Source organism: Physeter macrocephalus, chromosome 18, assembly GCF_002837175.3.
Source record: "Physeter macrocephalus isolate SW-GA chromosome 18, ASM283717v5, whole genome shotgun sequence".
NCBI lineage: Eukaryota > Metazoa > Chordata > Mammalia > Artiodactyla > Physeteridae > Physeter > Physeter macrocephalus.
Window position 1 is genome coordinate 71383804 of NC_041231.1, and position 19296 is coordinate 71403099.

The window sequence follows — 19296 nt, forward strand, 5'->3', positions numbered from 1 at the left end:
ACGAACCCGCGTCCCCTGCATCGGCAGGCGGACTCCCAACCACTGCGCCACCAGGGAAGCCCAGGTAGGTTTTGATGTTGGATGGAGGAAGGGAAAAGGTGTGGACGAAGTTCAAGGCACTGCTGAGAGGGCAGCCTTGGATAGGGTCCAAGAGCCTCAAGGGTCTGCCTTGAGGTCAGGTTGGCGGTGGGACTCCAAAACTGGGGAGAGGGGAGATGGGGATGGCTAAAGACAAACACCCTCTCCTTTTCTGAGGGTGGCCCAGAGCCCTCCCCAGTGAGAACAGCGCCCAACTTACCTCTTCCTTGCAGGTGGCCAAGTTCAGCTTCCTGAGCAGCAAGGAGGAGCCGGGGATGATCTTTGACTGGGTGGATGTGGAGCAGAAGGGACGCCTCTCCCTTGAAGAATTCAGCTCTGGGCTCAGTATGTCTGTTCTGGGAGGGCCTCTGGGGAGTGTGCCCAGCATGAGGTGAGGCTGGGCAGACGGGAAAGACCCCAGGACTCCCTACCAATCACAGGACCTTCATAACATGCCCAAGGGCAGTTCTGGGCATGGATGATGATACAGATTTCTGTGGAGATGAGAACACTTAGCCTGTGTGGGAAGGCAGTTGGTTCGACGTAGAGCTGAGCCTGAAGACTCTAGCCCAGGAGACTTGACTTCCTTTCCACCAGAGAGAGCAGTTTATTGGCTGGCAGCTCCCCTGAGCATCCCCCTCCTCCAGAGAGGCCTCCAGGCTTGCTTTCTGATGCCTCCCTTGTCTTCTCCCCAGTAAAAGGTTTCCCTTGAGCAAGAGGTTAAGCACCACCTGTTCTTGAGACCACAGACCTTGTTTCTGCCTGAAGAAGGTCACATTCTGGCTTTGGTTAGAGGAAATCGAGGCCCCAGGGAGGAGCAGAGGGTGATGTTTAGTGGGTGGTGGCTTCCCTGGCCCTTCCTTAGCCCTCACTGGCCAAGGTTACTCCAACACCGGCTTCTCAAGACATGCCCAGAAGGACCTAAGTACACCAAAGCCGGAGATGCACAATATTCCTGCTGAGCTTGATGGGGGAAGACCTTCTGGCCCAGGGAATGGAAGAAGTGGTGTCCTTGAAGAGACCCTGAAAAGCACTGTTCACCTTTTAAAGTCTGCAAAGCCATCTGAAGTTATCAGGTCTGCTGTGTGTCCAAGAGTTTGGGGGACAACAGGAAGGGAGGCCAGGAATCTGCATTTATAGGTTGGGGCCGCCCCAGGAGGTGGTTGCTCCAGTTCTGGTGATTGAGAAGCTGGGAGTAGGGAGGGAAAATGAGGGTCTGGAATTGGGAGTGGGGCAGGGCAACATTTTGTCCATGTAGCCCCAAGAGGCCATCTTCACATCTATGTCCATTGCGCCCACTATACTGGGGACTTCCCAAGGTCTATGGAACAAAATTCAACCCCCTCCCCAGGGCCTACAGGCCAGCACCATCCAGACCCTTCCAATCTCTTGGGCTCACTCAATACCACTCGCCTCCTCCAGCATGCCAATCTGGCTCTTACCTCAGGGCCTTTGCATGTGCTGTTCTCTCAGCCTGGAATATGCTTCCCTAGAAATCCACATCACTTGTTCCTTCTTGTCAGTCACATCTCAGTTCCAGTGTCACTTCCTCAGGACACTCCTGACCACCCTCTCTAAAGTAGACTCTGTCTAGTCTCTCAGTGGAAATTACCCTGTCCATTCCTTTAGCTCACTTGGCAAATCTACTTGAAAAAAAAAAAATGTGTCCTTTTCAGCGTTCATAGACTGTCAGCTCCACCAGGGCAGGGATTTTGGCCAATTTTGTCCCTAGCACATAGTAGATGCTCAATAAATATCCCTTGACTGAGTGAAAAGACTGTGTTGGCCATCGTGGAGCTGCTGTGTGACTTCCAGCAAGTCTTTTGGCCTCTCTGGACCTCAGATGTTCATCTGTAAAATGGACACAGTGTCTACCTTGAGTAGACTCCAAAGGTTGATGTGAGGAATGTATGACCCTGGCCCTGTAAAATGTGACTGACACAGATATAATGATTTCCCCAATGACTGGAGCAAGGCAAGGTGGGAGGTCAAGGGACTGAGCCGAACCCCACTCTGCTCCCTTCTGCACCCCTCTGTCTCACAGAGAACATCTTTGGCTCCAGCCTGAGCACCCACAGGCTCCACAGAAGGAGGCCACATTTCTCCAAGCGAGGATCTGTAGCCACCAGCTTCCCAGTGCAGGAGGAGGCCGACACTGAGGAGAAGGAGGCGTTCTTTGCCTTCATGGAGCAACTGGCAGCCAGCCACTCACTTCCCGAGTAAGGCCAGCATGGTTGTGGGTGCAGGGAGAGCCACTGCTGGTCAGTGGGGGCGAGGACTCTCCTGGACACAAGGTCGAGTGGGAGTCACCAGGTAGAGCTGGGCAGAAATCCTGGTTTAGCCACTTGTTAGCTGTGCGACTGCGGGCAAGTAGCCTAACCTCCGACCTCTGTTTCCCCGGCCACAGAGTGAGCATAAGAGCTGCCGTGGGATTAAATGAAGCCACGTGTGGAGAAAGCCTACCCGCTAGGAGTCCATCCCACTCAGCCTCTCCCTCCCTGTCCTGCCCTACATGGTCAATCCTCAGGATTAGTGACTTGAAGGGTCAGCCCCCTAAGGGGACTCAATTCTTAAAAATACAAAGCTCCCCGAGGGTGCCGAAAAGAGGGTCCCCCAGGGGTATGATGGGGGATGCTTTTCAGGCATGGTGATGCTTTGAGTTGGGCAGGACTGGAGACAGGAGAGCTTGGAGACTGCCTCAGGCTCTGGGCTTTTGGCATTCATTCATGCTTAGAGAAGGGGCTCCTGCCTAGAAATGCCCCTTTCACACCCCCCAGGTCCCACTGGGTCTGTTAGAACCAGCAAGGGAATCGCCCTCGCCCGTCTGCCCAGGTTCTCCCAGGTTCTCCCACCCCACAGGGCTCTGTGAGGACAAGCTCTCAGAGGGTGGGGCGGCTGTTGTGGGGCAGGCAGGGTGGGATTGGGGTGCAGCCTGGTGGGACAGGTGTGGTGGGGAGTGATTTACCCACTTGGCAGCTTTGGCCTGGGCTCAGCCCTCAGGCATCTGTCTTCATGACTTAGTTAAATCCATGTGAAAGCAGCATTTATTGAGTGCCAACTGGGTGCCAGACCCCAAGCCGATGCTTTCACTGGGTGTGTCTCATTCTCCAGTGGCTGTTTTACAAATAAGTTCAGAGAGGGCATGGGACTTGCTAAAGGTCACACCGCTAGAGTGGGAGAAGAGAGAAGACAGATGGAAGCCCTGGGCCATCGGACTCCCAAGTTCCCCCACCCCACAATTAATCAACAAACCGTAGAGAGACAAAGTGTTGTGGGGATTCACGAAGGGAAAGGGCACAACTGGGAAAGGTTCCTGGGGGAGGTGGCATTTGAGTTTCACCCTGTAGGATGTAAATAGATTTTCGTGGCCCAGGTGCCTGTCTCTTGGAGTGTTGCCGTTAAAACCGAGGAGTGGGGCTCCCCCTGCCTCCTGGTCCCGCCTCGTGTCTAATCTCTGGCTATCCTCCCCTCCCAGGCAGGCGGAAATCTGGCAGCTATGGAGGAAGCTGCAGCAGGAGGAGCCCCAGCTGGCAGGCAACCTGGAGGGCTTTCTGGCCAAGATGAACAGTCGCCTGCAGGAAGCACGGACCGACAAGGAGGTTCTGGAGCTGACCCTGAGGAAGTGAGTTGGGGCCGGGGTGCCTTGCCCGGTGTTGGCACACAGTGGGTACTCTTTACATTTTAGTTGACTCTTCATTGAATTCTCTCAGCTCCAAAGAATGGAGGCCAGGAGTCCACTGCAGGGCTTGGGGGCTGGACGGGCAGAGCTGAACTGGAAGAAGGGGTGATAAGGGGACCTATTGGGGAGGACAGAGTTAGGCCTTCAGCCAAAGAGGGAATGGTCAGTGTGTCTTGGTGCAGGGCCACTGTGGCACCTAACTCCAGGGCACCACTCACGTAGATTACAATGCATGTGGTGATCCTGGGGTTGGCATGGGCACAGCCTTGCCAGGGAGTCTGAGTTATGCGGGTAGGAGGACAGCATCAGCGGGAAGTGGGGACAGAGTGATGGGGCTTTGGGGACATTGAGACAGGGCCACAGGAACCAACATCTTGATGATGGTTATGGGAGTCGGCATGATGGGATCAGATGATCAATATCAAGGGCATATATGTCAGGAGCTGTTACTGGGATGACTGTTCTCAGGGCGACGGGGGTCAGTGACCGCTGGCAGAGTGAGGTGGACAGTAGCATAGACTGCAAACCCAGGCCCAGACCACCTCTGCCAGCAGCAGGGTCCCAGGGTGCTGATGGGCTGCCTGTCCCCGCCCCCCACCCCTTCCAGGCGGGACTCTGACCACCATCGCGAGGTCCAGCAGCTCTATGAGGAGATGGAGCAGCAAATCCGGGAGGAGAAGCAGCAGCTCCAGGCTGAGGTAGGCTCTCCGCGACAGCCAGCGTCTCCCCCGGCCCTGAACTCCCCTGCTGGCCAAGCAGCGGGCCGGCCACTGGCCAGTGTGGGGCAGCAGGAGGCTGCTGGGAGTAGATCTTCTCATATCCCTGAGCTCGTATTCCTCAGAGAGGTGGGGTGGGGAGTGTTGAGCCTGGGCCCCCTGCTCACCTCTGCCAGGTCTCGCGTGTGTCCCGGAGCCGCTCCTCTGCTCTCTGGGTTTCTGTCTCCTGTTGCCTGAGCCAGGGCAGCTGTCCTAGACCCCTCCTTGGTGAGACATCCTGGACCCTGCACCCTAGGCCTGGGTGGAGGTGAAGTGTGGGGAGGACCAGCCCAGTCCAGCTGGGTCTTAGATTCGGCAATACAGGGGCTGAGACCTTTCGGCTCCCCAGAGCGACTCCCGGGGCCTGGCCCTCAGCTCCCAGATGCAGGAGGTCCTGGAGGCCAAGGAACGCACGGTGCAGCGCCTGACTGAGGGCCAGAAGGCGGTGAGTGACGGGTTTCCCCGGGAGCCCAATTTCTGAGGATTCACAGGCCCTGACACCCATCTCCTGAGGGTTCCCTGGGCTCGTTGGGCTCCTGCATCAGAGCTGGCCCCGAGGAAAGCGATGTCTCTGGCCTTTTTCTGAGATGAGGTGGGGTAATGCAGTGGAAGTACTGGGACATGAGTCAGAAGGTCCAAGTTCAAATTCCTGCTGTTCCAATTAAAAACCATGCAGATCCGAGGAAATAATTTTGCTTGTCTTGGCCTTAGTTTCTCCATCTGTAAAATGAGAATAGCCACATCTACTGCATCTCCCCAGCTAGCTGTGTCAAATGAGGTAATAAATGGGAAAGCATTTTGAAATGGGAAAGCACTGGGCAAATACAAAGTCTCAGCATTGGAGAAGCTTGGTGATAGGGTAGTGTTCAACTTTCATCTCCATTGTCAGCTGAGTGACCTTGGGCAGGTTTTTAACCTCTCTGACCCCTGGTTTCCTTATCAGAGAAATGGAGATCAGAACTTTTGCCTTAGAAAGCTGCTGTGATTATTAGAGATACTATATTTGAGGGCCTAAGACGGTGCCTGGCTGGTAGTAGGTGCTTTACATATCACAGCTGTTACTGTCGCTGAACCTGACCTAGCTTCCTGGTCAGAATACCTGCTACCCCAACACCTCAGGTCTCGTAACCTATAGTCACTTCCAGTTGGCATTGTGCTAAGCCTTTGGGTCTGAGACCCTGCCCCATTGTCTCTTCCCTCCTCAACTTCCAGACCACTGACCTTAGAAAAATCACCATCTGTTGTAACCAGGTCAACCTGCATTCTTTCAGCACTGGACCAGGTTCCCAGAGTCTTCCCCACTATTGCCTTGGCTGGTCCTGCTACCTGGTTTCACTCTCCTGACATGGGTTGATTTCCCAGGTACCTCTGCAGTAGCTGCTCCTTGGAAACTGAGGCAAGCCCCTTCTGCCAAGGGAAGAGGTTAGACTTTCCACATGGGACCATTTTGTCCTGTCCCCTGTGGATGTGAAGCCTCTCCCCACAAGGCTATTCATTCCTTCACCCAACAACTATTTATGGTGCACCCACTATGTGCCAGGCACTGTTCTAGGTTCTGAGGAACATAATAGACACAGATAACTCCTGTCCGTGGAGTTATTGTCTAGTCAGAGAGAGAGATGATAAACTAAATAAGCAAGTAAAATCTATAACATATTACACAGTGAAAGTGCTAAGGAGAATAAAGTAAAGCAGGGCAGGGGGACAGAAGGGTTTTGATAGGGGAGTCAAGGAAGGCCTCACTAAGGTGATGACTTTGGAGGAAAGACCTGAAGGAGGTTAGGAGTGGACCATGTGGTATCTGGGGGAAGAGCCATCCAGGCAGAGGGAATAGCAAGTGCAAAGGCCCTGAGGTGGGTATGATGTGCTGTGAATGTTCAAGGACCAGCAAAGAGACCTGTGGGCTGCAACAGACTAAGGAAGCCAGTGGGGGGGTGGGTAGTGGGAGAGAAGTTCAGAGATGTGACAGAGGTGGGGTTGGGGGGAGACTGTGCAGGATCTTGGAGGCTATTATGAGGCCTTTGCCTTCCATTCGGCATGGTCAAGAAGCTCTCCATCTCCCAGTCTTGTGACCTGCTGTTGGATCAGGAGCTCCTTGCAGACCAGATGCGCTCAGAGATGAGCAGCCATTGCAGAACGTTGAGCAGAGGAGGGTGTGATCCCATGTATGCTTCAGGCCCTTGTGGTGCTGGCAGTTTGTGTTTCTTACACAGTTCCCTCTCTCTTCCCCATCCCCAAAATTCCAATGTCTCTCCCGGGTGGGAGGTAATGGAGCTAATTAGGCCAGTGAGGGGGTAACAACCGCCCCCTGCCGCAATCCTATGTTTTAAGCTGGGTCTCCAGGAGCCTGGAGTCTGTGCCCCACAGTGGCCTTGGGAGGCTGTCTGTTCCCCTGAAGGACACCTGGGCTTCCCTCCTCCTCACCCTCCACCTCCCGCAGCTGGAGGCCCAGCTCCACCGCCTCAGCAGCACACACCAGGAGGCCAGCTCAGAGAACCAGCAGCTTCGGGAGGCCCAGCGTGACCTGGCTGGGAGGCTGGAAGAGGTGCGGGGGCAGCTGCAGGTGACCAGGGGGCGCCTGAATGCCACCAAGGGCCGTGTGTCCTGGCAGATGGAGGAGGAACCGAGGCAAGTAGCTGCCACCCCTGGGCTGGGCTGGAGACCAGGGGCTTCCTGGAAGAGGGGAGGGCAGCTCTGAGTTCTCCGAGGCTCTGCTCAGTGCCCAGAGCACACGGACTCCCTCCTTAAACCTCACAACAGCCCTGCCAGGCTGGGATTATCACGCCCATTTCTCAGACAAGGAGACGGACAGGGGAAAGTCATGTGCCCAGACACACATGACATATGAATCACACAACTGGGATTCACACACACACACACACACACGCACACGCACACACACACAAACAGGCTAGTGCAGTGCTGGATCCTTGGCGGGTACAGCACCCACTCTACTCGTTACAGGTCAGAGGAGTGGGATGGACCAGAATGGTAGGGAAGGCTTCCTGGAGGAGGTGAGGCTCCATATAGGCCTGGAAGGATGAGCAGGATTGGAGGTGGGGAAGGGTAGGGAGTGTGTGCCAGGACAGAAGCACCGCCAAAGGGAAGACTGGGAGGAAAGACTAGCGGTGAGGTGCGCACCCAGTGGTGATGGAGGCCGACAGGGTCGGTGTGACCTCTACCCGCCCCTTCCCTGATCTTAGCTTCCCGCACCCTTTCTAGTATCCCCAGAGCAAGTGAGGAGAAGGCCTCAGTCTCCTCTGAGGAGGCTCCCCTGCCCGGACTGACTGGGGACAGCGATGCCTGGGACCAGCTCCTCAGCAGCTTCAGCAGCACCCGCCACAGTGCCCTGCAGCTCTCCAGGAGCCCAACCCCAGCTCCGAGAGCCTCCTCAGGCACCCAGACACCCCGAGCGGTCAGGCAGATCTCCATCCCGGAGCCGCGTGCTTTTCTCTTTGGTCAGGAGCCACCTTCAGATCCAGATGGGTCTCCAGGAAGCACCGCTGGGGTGCCTTCCGGGACCGAGGGAGAGAAAGGAGTGAACCCAGAGGGGCAGGACATCAGCCCAGAGCAGACTGGAGAGCCCCCCAGCCTGGAACCTAAGGAGGAGTCAGGGCCTAGCCCTGGGGTCCACTTCCGCTGGGGGCTTCCAGGGGCTCCAGCTGGGGAGTCAGGGGGCCTGGTGGCAGCTGCGCTCAAAGTGCTCATTCCTTTAGAGGATGGGGCCCCTCCTCATGTGACCTCTCCCCCTCCCCAGGCCCCAGCTGGGCCCAGTGAACAGTTCCAGGCCTCATACCCAGATGACGAGGGCCCCGGGCCTGGGCCTGTCCCAGCCAAGCCACCCAGGCAGAGAGAGGCCCGCCATCAGGACCCACATGCCGCTGGCTCTGAGCCAGGGCTGGGGTCCTCAGGAGCTGGAGCCCTGACAGCAGGGCTGGATGAGCCCTCCCAGGGCCTGGAGCCTGTGGGTCAGGCTTCCACAGAGGGATTGGAGCAAGGCAAGCTGAGCCCAGATGCACAGGAGGGCCATCCCTGGGGACTACAGGAAGCTCACAGCCAGGTCCTTTGGCCTGAAGAGCTGTCTGCCCTACCCGACCAGAGTCTGGAAGAGGAGCCCAGGGCTGATGAAAGGAAAGCAGGGGACCAAGGAGGGCAGGATTTCAGGTCAGAGCTGTCCGTTGAGGCTCATGGCCTGAAAACTGGGCACTCGGAACTCCCCCAGCACGATTCCCCGCCTGCTCCTCTCCCACCTGACAGAGCACAGGCTCAGGCTGAGGCACAAGCCCCAGCTCCTGAAAAACCATCACCTTCAAGGGGCTCTCCCCCCACAGGGGCCCAGCCTGGGGATGCAGCAGGGCCCCAGGAGCCCACACAAACCGCCCCCACCAGGGCTGAGCTGGAAGCCCAGCCCAGGCCCCAACCTACAACCGCTCACGCAGAAGAAGAAACAGGGCCCCCTCAATCCAGGGAACCAAGGGCAGAGAACAGGCCTGAAGATCCAGGAATGGACTCCGGAGGCATTGGGCTGACCCCATCCCCAGGGGACGGTATGGCCAGTGAGCCTTTGGCCAATCCTGATTACGCCTTCCACGTCATCTTCCTGGGAGACTCAAATGTGGGCAAAACGTCCTTCCTGCACCTGCTGCACCAGAACACCTTCACCACTGGGCTGACAGCTACTGTGGGTAAGGGCCACCTGGGGTGGGGGCGACAGGGGAGGGAGGGGAGACCCGGGGGACCAGGCTGAAGAGCTGGAGCAGGCCCAGAGCAAGCCATCCCTGAGGAAGCTGTAGGTTCTGCCCTCACCACAGGACCTGCATTGGACATTATTTTATATGGGCATAATCTGGCTATTTTACTAATCATCTCTAATTACAGGTAATTTGCTTTTTCTGCATTGATCTGATTAGCTAATAATGTGCCACATCAACAAAGCACCCAGCAATTTAGCTGCCAGCACTGGCTGATGGTGAAAACAAGCAGGTCTCCACACACGTGGCCCCTGGGCAGGCCACCACAGGGTCCCTGCTGCTTGAATTTGCTCAGGACCAACCCTAGGCCAGTCAGCCAGACTCTGGCAGGAAGTGGCCTTTGGCAAGTTGAATATTTTACGCAGAATGTATTTGTAGAGTGGGGTAAGTTAGGAACACAGGTGCCTGAGTTCAAAACCCAGCTCTGCCACTTACTAGTGGTATGAACTTGAGCAAATTATTTAACCCCTCTGAGCATAATGGGGGCGACAGTAGTGCTGACCTCATAGAGGCGCTATGAGAATTCGTTCAGTTAATACATACCAAGTTCTCAGGATAACATCTGGCATGTATTAAGTGCTCAATATCAGTTATTTTTATGGTTGTTATTATAAGTAAATTTTTCATAATGTCTAATTCAGTGGCTTTTGCAAATGAAATGTCCCATAGCACAAAGCCACCTCTCTCTAAAAATATTGGGATATGTGGCCACTTGAACATTGCATAGAGCCACAGAAAAGAGCTCCTGGGAACAGCCAGCTTAGGGGCAAAGTTGGAATGATCCACGTCTTTGTGTCCATCAGGGTGCGTGCTGATGGGGATCAGTGCTAGACCAGTGGATAAAGTTCTCAAACTTGATGTAAGAGAGGGCCCCCAGGACAAGTTCTTGAAATTTTCTCTGCCTGAGAATCCTCCCCTGGGGAGCCAGTTAAAGATGCAGAGTTGTCAGGAAAAGGGGACCCGTAGGAGGCCTGGTCTGATGTTGAACAGGGTCACAGGGTCTGCAAGGCCAACATCCTTAATCACCTAAGCTACCGGTTACTGACCACCTACAATGCACCAGGCATCCATGCCTTATTCCTTACATCAGCCCTCCCTGTGATTGAGCCTCTCCCATTATTATGTGGTAAGAAGTTTCCACAAAATTCAATAGAGAAAAATACAGATTGCATAACTGTAAAAAGACAAGGCAACTCTGCATGCACTGCTAGCCAGCTGGGAGGACCTGAGATCCAGGTGTGTGATCCAAATCTGTCCCACTGCTAGCTGTGGTTTGGTGCCTTGCCTTGGTGTCATCCAGCTGGTTTAACTATCACTGGGGACGATTCCAGCTTCCTCAGCCATAAACATTTCCCTACTCAGCATCACTCTGCTCCATTCCCACCCCCCTTTCTCACCTGCCTCCATTGGAGAACAGGGCTGGTGGAGGACCAGAGCCAGAGCCAATCAAATTATAGCTGATTGTGCATTTTTTTGCGGCTTCTCTGTATCTACCCCCATTTTACAGATGAGGAGAACAGAGAATTGAAGGCCCAGTTAAATTTCTTGCCCTACCTGGGCCCCAAAGTTCATACCCAGGGCCACCTGCCTTCAAAGCACATGCCCCCACTCCAGAAGTTTTACCCTCTTATGGGTTCAGCCTTGCCCTCTCCCTGGGGTTGTTCATGTAAAATAGCAGATTCCTTGGGAAGCTGAAAACATTATATTTCTAACAGTTTATGTGGTTAAGTTGTAACATGTTTGGGGGAGGGTGCGGGGATACATGGGTGGATTGAGGAGGGTGATAGGCAAGGAGGTGAAAAGTGGGAGTAAAGTTACTAAATGCAAAGTGTTTAGTTAGGGTGAGGGTTGCTCAATAGATCACACAGTGGGTATTTAAGCAGAAGTTGGATCTCATCACGGGGGGTGGGATTAGATAACCTCAGAAGTTCCTGCAGACCCTGGGCTTCCTCAGACCTTGAGGAAAGGGGGCAGTAAAGAGAAACGGAGGGACTTCCCTGGCAGTCCAGTGGTTAAGACTCTGTGCTTCCACTGCAAGGGACACGGGTTCGATCCCTAGTTGGGAACTAAGATCCTGCATCCCGTATGCCACGTGGTGTGGCCAAAAAAAAGAGAAGTGGATGCTACAGACAGACTTTTGCTTCAGCATTTTGCTGAGGTCAGGACTCCCAGCTGCAACTTCTCCCAGCTTCCTGTGGAGAGCATGGGTCTGTGGCTTCAGTCACCACCAGGGACAGCAGCAGGTGCTTCTGGGGGCTGTCATGAGAGACCTAGACCTTGAGGAAGGTCTTACCAGCTCAGGGATAATATGAGGAGATGCCCCTTTCCTGAGCTGGTCTGGGCCCTGCAGTGAGCTCAGCATGGACAAAGCAGCCCCTCTCTATCAGCCCCACCCCGCCTGGTGTCCCTGGGAAGTGGAGGTTGGCTAGAAGGTGCTCCCCAAAGATTCCAAACCTCCCTGGGACTTCACTATTACTGCCATATTTCCAGGCACAGGAGGTGTCTAGAACCATGACACAGGGAAGGGTGGGTCTGTGAAATTTGATGATTTGGGGCTCAGGGAGATGAGAATTCATAGTGATAATAAAAATTACCACCTCCTAAGCACCCCCTAGAAATTAGGCTGAACCTTGGACATAAGTCATTTAATCCTCCCCACCACCCACTGATGTGGGTCTTTTTAAATTGCCACCTTGCAGAGGAGGAAGGCAGGCTCGGAGAGGTGAAGTGACTTGCCTGAGGTCACACAGACAGTATAGCAGCAGAAGGTGGACATCTCACGGCCCAACTGGTCATCCTTGAAGCCAACATTCCTTCCACCCTCCTAGGCTGCTGTCCGGGTAAAGGGGGAAGATGCATGCAATAGTTAGGAATGAAACAAGAAGTATTATAAAAAATAAATTAACAAAACTGATCTTCCTGAGTAGCCTGAGGAATAAACACTGCCATGCAGTTGAGAAGACAGATTTTTCTTCTGTAGAGGTAAAAACAATGCAAGGTGCCTCACGCTGGCCACCTCTCAGGGCGGGAGTGCAGTAGGAGCTGCGTAGTCAGGGAAGGCTTCTTGGAGGATGTGGGCCCTCAAGTATGGATGGGATTTGGAGAACAAAAGGGAAGCCCAGCAGCTGGAGGTTCCCATCCCACCCTGGCTGGTAATGGGGACAGGTATGTATTCAGGCAGGCCTCAGCTGCAAGTCCGGGATGGTAACTTGAAAGTAAGCTTGACTCTCCTCTGTGTGTCCTAGGAGTGGATTTTCGGGTCACAAACCTGCTGGTGGACAACAAGTGCTTTATGCTGCAGCTCTGGGACACAGCTGGCCAGGAGAGGTAACGGGCACTGTCGACATTTGTGGCTGAGCCTGGACTGCAGAGGAGTGGAGGGCAGCCCCGACCCTGAGGAGTCCAATATGGGCTAAGAGGCAACCAAGTGCAAATACAGCTTCTACCCCTGATGATTCAGGAGGTCAGGGATGGAGAGATGAGTCCAGTTCCCATGCAGGAGACAGGACAGCAGACCCAGAGTTTCCCTCAGCATGGCGGGGCACCTGTGATGGCCATCCCAACAGGGGACAGCCACCCAATCGCCTGTCCTTCTGAAAACGCTGGCTTCCCACTTTCTGGTTAAGCCGTAGTGATCAAAACTGAAAAGGCACATCTTCTGTGACCCAGAAGTTCTACTTCTAGAAATTCATTCTATTGATAAACTCATACATGACTATAATATGAAAGGGACCAAGACTGTTCATAGCAACACTGTTTATATTATGAAACATTGGAAACAACCTAAACACCATCAGTAATGGACCAGTTAAATATATTAGAGTCTCTCCACACAGTAGAATATTATGTAGCCACAAAAAAGATGGAGGACCCTCTTTATGTACCAATAGGGAAATATCTTCAAGACATTTTATTATGTGGATAGAACAAAAGTACAGAATACTGAATATTAATAGGTACAGTGTTTTACACTGTATTTGTTTAAACAGTATGTATATGGGTATTATGTGTGTGTGTACATATACATTTATGTGTCTATATATATATATAAAATACCTCTGGGAAACTATTTAAGAAATGGGTAAAATAAACTTCTTGCTATCAAAAAAAAGAAATGGGTAACTCTGGCTGCCTCTGGGGGTGGCTGCAGGATGAGGGTGGGGTTGGCTGGGAGAGACTTTTCACAGGGTGCCCTTTGGTACCTTCTGAAATTTGAGCCATGAGGACTGTTACCTATTCAACAATAAGCACACTGTAAGAAGGAAAATATATGCACGTTCTCTTTGGGAAGCAATTAAAAGCAGATGGAGTGGCTGAGGCCTAGAGAGGTCAGGGCTTGGGGTCAGGCCGCCTGGCATGGCCTGATGTGGACTTTCTGGGCAGGTACCACAGCGTGACGCGGCAGCTGCTCCGCAAGGCTGATGGAGTGGTGCTCATGTACGACGTCACCTCCCAGGAGAGCTTTGTCCATGTGCGCTACTGGCTGGACTGTCTCCAGGTGAGCTGATGGCTGCTGGGGTTGGCCCCAGTGTGTGGAGTCAAGAGGGAACTTGTATCCTTCCCACTCCCTCTTTTCTCCCAGGATTACAAATGACACAGCAGACATATGGGTGACATAATCTACTGAGGGTATGTGGCTGGATGGGCTGGGAACATAGTAGTACAAAGAAACTACAACCACATAGTACGGCCTCCAAAACAAACTCTTTCCTTTATCCTATGACCATTTTTTTCCTATATACAGAAGCTCTGAGATGTCTTCTTAACACTTGGGGATAATGCAAGTCTAGTGCCACTCTAGGTGATCCTTCCTCTGTTCACACATCTCTAGTTCTTTCCCCCACGTACTTACTTGCTGTATGTATACATGCTGAAATTCTGCAGTATGCACTAGCACAGAAGAGCGGTATGAAGAAAGACATGTTGTCTTCTCTCTAGAAGTTTCTAGTCTAGTTGAAGAGATGCAAGAGAAGCAGGATAAGGTGATACATGAGGGGAGCTGGGTTCTGGGTTCTGATAAGACCTGGGTTTGTATTCCAACTATCCCATCCCAACTCTGTGACCTTGGACAAGTGACTTAAACTCTCTGAACTTCAGTTTCCCAACTTTTCTCATAGAGCAGTTGTGAGGATTAACTGATATAACTGCTTTCAGCACAGCACCTGGTATACAGTAAACTCTCAGTAAACAGAAGCTATTATTATTATTATCCATGAAACAATTAGGAGATGAGCCAAGGCAGCCTGCGTAATCAAATGCTGGGCTGTTCAACACAGGCAGGAAAGAGGGGCATGGACAGGAGCAATCTAGGAAGGCTTCCTGGGGGAGGTGACTTTGAGGTTGGCCTTGGAAAGTGGGTGACATGTTTGCAGGCAGAGAGGGGGGTAGGTTCACTGCAGATGGAAGGGAAAGTGTCAGAGGTGGGAAGAGTGTGGAGTGGGTGTGATATGGAAAGGTGGGCATGTGTGGAGGGAAGTGGCACACAGTCAGCTTCCTGGAGAGCATGGCCAAATCTATCCAGGGCCTGGCACACAGCAGGCACTCAACATGTGTTGCTAAGGGAACATGTTCTGTGTACAGGATGCAGTGTCTGACAGCGTGGTCGTCCTTCTCTTGGGAAACAAGACAGACTGTGAGGAGGATCGGCAAGTGTCCACAGAGGCTGGGCAGCAACTGGCCCAGGTGAGTACCTGGGCATCAGCCCCTCCCCCAGCCTGGGTTGGGCAGATCCCTCCCTGGAGGGTAATGAATAGGTCACCCTGGCCGAGACCACAGAGAAGGATCCATTCCTGCCCTTGCCCAGTCAAAGACCGACAGCCTCCCACCCACCCGGCCCTAAGACCCAAACACAAGACGGTAACAGTGGGCATGACATTGAACCTCACTGTTGAATTAGCAGATCCCCACAGTGTCCCGACCTACCTAAAAATATCTTCAGAGTCAAAATCTTTTTAAGCTTCACTTAAAATTCCCAATCAAATCTTAATTTTATCTCTGGTCTCTAATTAACATAACATTCCTTCTAATTTATTCTATCTTAAGACCCAAATTCTTCCCTGGGAAGATTGCATCAAAAGCCCTGTCAGCAGACAGGGGACAGTGGATACTATTTATTTATGAATAGAACTGAACTACATTCCAGAAAATCTGGAGAATAATAAAGGTGGAACAAAGACTCGCTCCCTGCCCTACCACTGACACCACCCCTCTTGGCATTTCCATATCGTATTTCCTTCCTGTTTCTTCTCTCATTTCTCCTGATCATGAGGTCATCATTGTGACTCCTGGTTGGTGGAAACTTTTTCCTCTTAAAAGTAGTAGCTCATCTCCTTGACACAGTAATTCCTCCTCTAGCAATTTATCCTAAGGAAAGAGTCAGAAATAATCATTCTTAAGAGAATGACGTACTGGATACCCGTGTATTATGTATAATTGCACATTTGTATGAGGATATTCTTTACAGTGTTATTTATAAGAACAAACCTTTGGCAACAGTTGGTGGTTAATTTGTGGAGCTTCATGTGAGAGGCTAGCATTTGCCATTAAGAATCCTGTTCTAAAAAATATTTAAGGGCGTGGAGGAAATGCTTACCATATAATGTGAAGTCAGAAAAGCAGCAGCATCTCTGGGTATAGGTTAGGTTGAATCATATGAGATTGCTGATATTTGACTGCTTGGTGTCTATCAAAACAGCACTTTCATATGGTTTAACCTAAAGTATAACGACGTTTAGCCCACCCCCCTCACCCCCCAATAAAAGGGTTATATAAAACACAATGAAAATATATACTCAAACACTAACAGGAGTGTTTTATATTTTGTATGTCTACTTTTTTACGCTACATTTTCAAATATTTCCCCCAATTAAATATTTTTGAAATTAAAAATACATATAACTAATGACTTTAAAATGTCCCCAAGGACACTTCTCCAAGTTGGGACACAGGCTTCCCACCGTCACTCTGAATGCTGTGGTGTCTTCTAGGTGTCATCTTTGATACCTTGTCCAGCCAGGGTGGAGAGACAGTGGGCAGAGGGGCAAGGCTGGGGACCATGGGCCACAAGGAGACAGAGATGGGCTGCCTCACCTGTTGGGGTTGCCTGGGGGTGTACTGGGTGGGACTCTTTTTGATGATCAGGTCTTTGGTGCTGGGCACTGCCACCTAGACTCTCAGTGGTCTCCCCCATGGCACCTGTACCCCTATCTGTCTGGCTGCAGGAGCTGGGGGTCTCCTTTGGAGAGTGCAGCGCTGCCCTGGGTCACAACATCCTGGAGCCTGTGGTGAACCTGGCCCGGTGAGTGCCGCCCCGCTGCTCCCCACCCAGAATCTTCTGGACAGCCTTCAGCTGACTCATGTGGGAGGGGAAGGCGCATTCCGAGGAAGCACCTGTGAAAGCACAGGGCTCAGAAGTCTGGGGAAGGAGAGAGAACACTGCACGGAGTCTCCTCACTCCAATTCTACCAGTCCTGTTAGCTGCATCACCTCTGGGAAGTCTCCCGTCCCCTCTCTGAGCCTTGGTGCAGTAGCCGAGGGGCCGGGTTTGATCCCTGGTTGGGGAACTAAAATCCCACAAGCCAAGCGGTGTGGCAAAAAAAATAGTAATAATAATGCAGTGCATTTAGAGTAAAATCCAAATGCCTCTCAGTGGCCTGTATTGGCTCCAGTGCCATCTCCCTGCCTGCGCCCCCCCACCCCATAAGCTTCAGCCACTCAGAGGGATCCTCCCTGACCACGCCCCCTCCCACCGCTATTTTGAATTACCTTCTCTGTGTCCTTCAAAGCCCTTCTTGGAAAAAAAACCAAAAAAGCCCCTCTTGACAAACTGTAGTTACACACACATTTGTCTGTTTTCTTTTTGCTGCCTGCCTTCCCTACCAGGCTGTAGCTCCAGGAGGGCAGGGTCATGTCTGTTTTGTTCAGCCCCTCCCGCTGGGGCCTGGCACGTTCTAGGTGTTCAATAAATGAAGTGAGTGAGGGGGGAGGGGTATTAGACCAGATGATCTCTGGGCCCCTTCTCTGACAAAGCAGCTAGAGTGAGCTTGCTAAACTGCAAACCTGATCACGCCAGATCCCTCCGACAGGAAACTGCTCAGTGGCTTCCCTTTGCTTTAGGATAAAAGCCCAAGTTCCTGAATGTGGCTTCCTGGCCGGCAGAGCCCTGAATCCCTGCTGCCTCCAAGGCTTCTTTCTGGCCATTTAGTCCTTAGGTTCTGTGATTTAGGACAGCGCCAGGCACACAGTAAATATATTGTGAATAAATGAATGAACGAAGGGGCTTTGCTTCCCCAAACCCCAAGCTCTCTCTGGACACTGAGCTTTTGCCCTCTGCCTAGAACACACCCCTCCCTCTTTTCTGCTAGTGAACCCTTGTCCACTGTTCAGCCTCAGCTCCATCTCTGCCTCCTTGTTCCCTAAATCCCTCCAGGACCTGGTGTGAAGTCCCTCTGTGTGCCTCCCCATTCCTGGGTCCTGATCGCCTCTTCCCCTCTCTGTCTCTCTCACTACTTAAGGCAAGGACATGAGGGCTTCATGTCATAATGAGTCCCTTGCGCCTGGCACGCAGTAGGCTACAGAGAATGCCAGAAAAGAGACAGGAAGCCGAAGTCTCCGTGGCCCCATTTTTCTGGTGCCATGTGGAACGCAGGACAGGGGCAGAGAAGCTGCGAGAGAGGAAGCTCGGGGGGACAGCCCCCCAGCTGCACCCCTGGGCCCCTCCCTGCTGCCCCTGGGAGGTGAGAGAGACGACTGATGCCCAGGCATCTTCACGCAGGTCACTCAAGATGCAAGAAGACTGCCTGAAGGCCTCACTGGTGGAGGTGGCCCCCGAGAGGCCACCGAAGAGAGCTGGCTGCTGCTCTTGAGTACCTGGCCTGGCCAGGGTAGGCGGGCCACCTCCCTGGGTTTCCTGTTCCTCGGCTCCTGTCCCACCTGCCTGGACACAGCAATGACAGAGACAGCCAGCTTGGAAGTTCAGGAAAATCCTCCTCGGGTCAGGACTTGGATCCCAGGGGAGTGGCTGCACTAATGCTGCCCTTTGTACTCCAAAGGACTTTTCTGAGTAATAAGGCTGGTGGGGGGTGGGTGGGGCGGGGAGGTTAAAACTCTTTAAAGAAAGAAGAGTCTAAAAAAGTGCCTTAAGGAAAATACACCACAATATTGGCAAAACATCTTTGGGTGGTAAAATTACAGGGTAAATGTGTGAGGGTGTTTTCCTTCTTATATGTATTTGTATTTTCAGATCTTCTATAACGACTGGGTATTGCTTATGTAGTCAGAAATAAGAGCAAATGTGGAGGGGTGGGAGAGAAACTTTTCAAAGAGCTTGCTTTGGTGCTGATTACAAATTGATATGGTCTGTTAATCGCAAAGTACACTGTTTATTAAAGCAGCCCCACTGTTCCATGCCTGGCAAAGCCGGTGAACCTTGTCACACTCACTGTATTTGTTTGCAAGCATGGGGTTCTTTCGAGCAGAATCCCATTCCTGGGGAAGAGCGATGTTCTGATGGCCCCTGATATGCTCCATCCCCGCTGTCTCCCTGAGCCCCAACCCCACTCTCTTTCCCCAAGAGGTGCCTCTAAGGGGCCACATTTGGGGATCCCACTCCTGCCCCCATGCCATGGTGCCCCTGGTGCAGCCCTCTGCCTTGAGGTGTCAATCTCCGGATACACTTGAGGCGCAGCTGGGGTGTGGCTGGCGGAGCCTGGGGAGCAGCAGGGGAAACTGGATTCAGATTATTCAAGGGTTTCTCTTTGGAGCTTTTGTGAGAGTTCCCAGAATTGCACAACATTTGCCTCCTGAAAGGTGGCTGGGGCTGGGAATTTCAGTGCCCTTAGGGAGCTTGCTTTGAGAGCCTTAGACAGCCTCTTGGTGTTGGACTATCTCCTGTCATCTGTGTTTGCTGTAAATGTCGACTGTCTCATCTTACCGTTAACCAAAATAATGCTCACCAGGTACTGTGGTCCAGTGTGGGCAGGGTGCTGAGTTTGGTACTTTGTAATCATTCGGGTACTGCTGACTTCCTCAGCTG

The 19296-nt window shown here is 52.5% G+C and overlaps 1 protein-coding gene across 1 annotated transcript in view; it reads left to right on the forward strand.

The window, feature by feature from the left end:
* Positions 1-18127, forward strand: part of RAB44 (RAB44, member RAS oncogene family) — a 29320-nt gene extending 11193 nt beyond the window's left edge. The window contains exons 2-13 of the mRNA XM_007105371.3: positions 312-423; positions 2123-2297; positions 3554-3700; positions 4365-4455; positions 4862-4957; positions 6953-7140; positions 7735-9197; positions 12509-12590; positions 13647-13761; positions 14844-14945; positions 16484-16560; positions 18037-18127. Coding sequence (XP_007105433.2) covers positions 312-423; positions 2123-2297; positions 3554-3700; positions 4365-4455; positions 4862-4957; positions 6953-7140; positions 7735-9197; positions 12509-12590; positions 13647-13761; positions 14844-14945; positions 16484-16560; positions 18037-18127 — 2739 coding nt within the window. The remainder of the gene's footprint in view (positions 1-311; positions 424-2122; positions 2298-3553; positions 3701-4364; positions 4456-4861; positions 4958-6952; positions 7141-7734; positions 9198-12508; positions 12591-13646; positions 13762-14843; positions 14946-16483; positions 16561-18036) is intronic.
* Positions 18128-19296: the final 1169 nt, after the last annotated feature.